Source organism: Plasmodium gallinaceum (assembly GCF_900005855.1).
Source record: "Plasmodium gallinaceum strain 8A genome assembly, contig: PGAL8A_v1_87, whole genome shotgun sequence".
NCBI classification, from domain to species: domain Eukaryota; phylum Apicomplexa; class Aconoidasida; order Haemosporida; family Plasmodiidae; genus Plasmodium; species Plasmodium gallinaceum.
Genome location: NW_021628251.1, coordinates 55,184 through 57,301, shown reverse-complemented (window position 1 = coordinate 57,301; position 2,118 = coordinate 55,184). Strand labels below are relative to the sequence as shown.

Here is a 2,118-nt window from a genome sequence, read left to right as displayed (position 1 = left end):
AAAAAAAAAAAAAAAAAAAAAAAAAAGAAAAAAACAAATTGATAAAATAAAACATAATTTTAAATGATACTTTTTAATCTTTTATAAAAAAATAAAAGTTTATATATTAATGAAAATTCATTTATAATATAGTTTTTCTTTTTAAAATTTAATTTAAAATATGCATAAGTTATTATATATGCTTATATAACATTATAAAAAACATAAGATTAGGCAATGAATTAGAAAGATATAAAAAACTAAAAGCTAAAAACTTGAATGAGAATTACAAAAGTAATTTATGTAAGTCATAGAAATTTCAAAGAAATTATTTTAGAAATAAGCTATTATTCTTTATATTCATTGTAATAATACATATAAAATAAATATCTTTTATAATATAAAAAAAAAAATATAAATTTTTTATATTCTTTATTTCATTAAAAATGGGTAAATTAATTGGATAAAAATAACAAAATATGTTATTACATTAAATATATTCAAATTAAAATTAATGTTACATTTCTGTTAAATATGATTAAAAATCTTAAGGGCAACTATCATTCTTAATTTGATATTAAATTCAAGAGGTGCATTGTTTTGATCATTTTATTTTACTTAGAAGTCTCAAAGAATATTGTTTTTCTTGATTTGAATGTTATATTAATTGAAAGGAATATTATTTATATATATATATATATATATATATATATATATATTTTTGAACAAAAATTTCTGAATAAATTTTTTATTTTAGAATCATATTAATTAATAATCCTTAATTATATTATTTGAGATCAAGTATTCTTTTTGTTCATCGTACATATTAAATCTTTCTTTTGCATATAAAAAAAAGTCAAATTCATTATAGCTTTTTGTTTGATATCCTCTTATGATGGACCAGAATCCCCATATTAGATGAACCCCTAATGCTTGAACTTCAACTGCATCTAAAAATAAATTAACTACTTTTTCATCGGATGCTACGTAAGAGTTACCTAAATAAGCAGATAAATAAGTAGATACAAACAGCTTCCTTAACTCATAAGGAATATATTTTTTTTTATCTATAGTAAAAAATGGATATGTGCTAACAGAATAATCAATAGTGGTTTCATTAAAAAAATTTGCTATATCATTAGATAAATAGTTATAACCAGAATATTCAAAATCAATTAATCGTAAACATTTATTTGTGTTAATAATGTTATTTTCTTGTAGGTCATTATGACAAAAAACAATATGATTAGCAATATTATCTGATTGGGTATATTCCTTTATAAATTTAATAAATTTATCAGATTCCTTAATATATTTATTAATATCATATGTCAATTTGTCTAAATCACTGTATTTCAAAACTTGATTTTTCCACTTTTCCATCCTTTTATAAATACAAGGAGTTTTTTCCCAATGAATTGGTAAAGGATATTTACGGCTTATAGTATGAAATTTCCCTAATACATTAGCAATACCTACTAAAATAGATGGATTTTTTAAATCATCAGTACTTAAAGGATCACCATATAACCATTCCTCTATACGTCCACCATTGAATGTGTTTAAAAGTAATGGTGCTATTTTATATTTACTCATAGTTTTATATACTTCTAATTCATAAATAGGATTATATAATTCTTGTACATCTTTTCCATATATTCGAAATAGAACATGCTTTCTCTTTAAATTGCTTTTTTTCGCTAGATCTTCTTTCAAAGATACTTCAAATAATTGATTTGTTAAACCACATAATATTTGATTAACACATATATCATCTTCAGTTAAATCATTCCAATCATGTACTTTTTCTAAACAAATTTTTTTAATGTGTAGTGGATCTGTTAAATCAGAAAATTCTTGAGCACATAATGGAATATCATTTTTTTTATTTATTTCATGTAATGGAAATGGATTTTTTGATATTTCTATTTCATTATTTAATTGAATAGTAGTATAATTTTTTAAATCTTGAGAATAACATAAATCTCCATTTTTCACTAAATTTATATTACCTCTGTTATTTCCAATACCCCTTGAATTGTTTTTATTAATATCAATTTGTTCATTTATATTAACTTCCATTTTACCTTTTTAATTTTTTTATTATCTTTTTTTTTTTTTTTTTTTTTTTTTTTCTTA

The 2,118-nt window shown here is 20.1% G+C and overlaps 1 protein-coding gene across 1 annotated transcript; it reads right to left on the bottom strand.

Moving 5' to 3' along the window:
* Window positions 1-747: 747 nt before the first annotated feature.
* Window positions 748-2,061, bottom strand: CK (choline kinase, putative; the record flags this gene model as incomplete). Its single annotated transcript, XM_028671724.1, has 1 exon — window positions 748-2,061. One exon carries the CDS (start codon window positions 2,059-2,061, stop codon window positions 748-750), a length of 1,314 nt encoding a protein of 437 aa, XP_028528348.1.
* Between the last annotated feature and the right edge of the window lie 57 nt (window positions 2,062-2,118).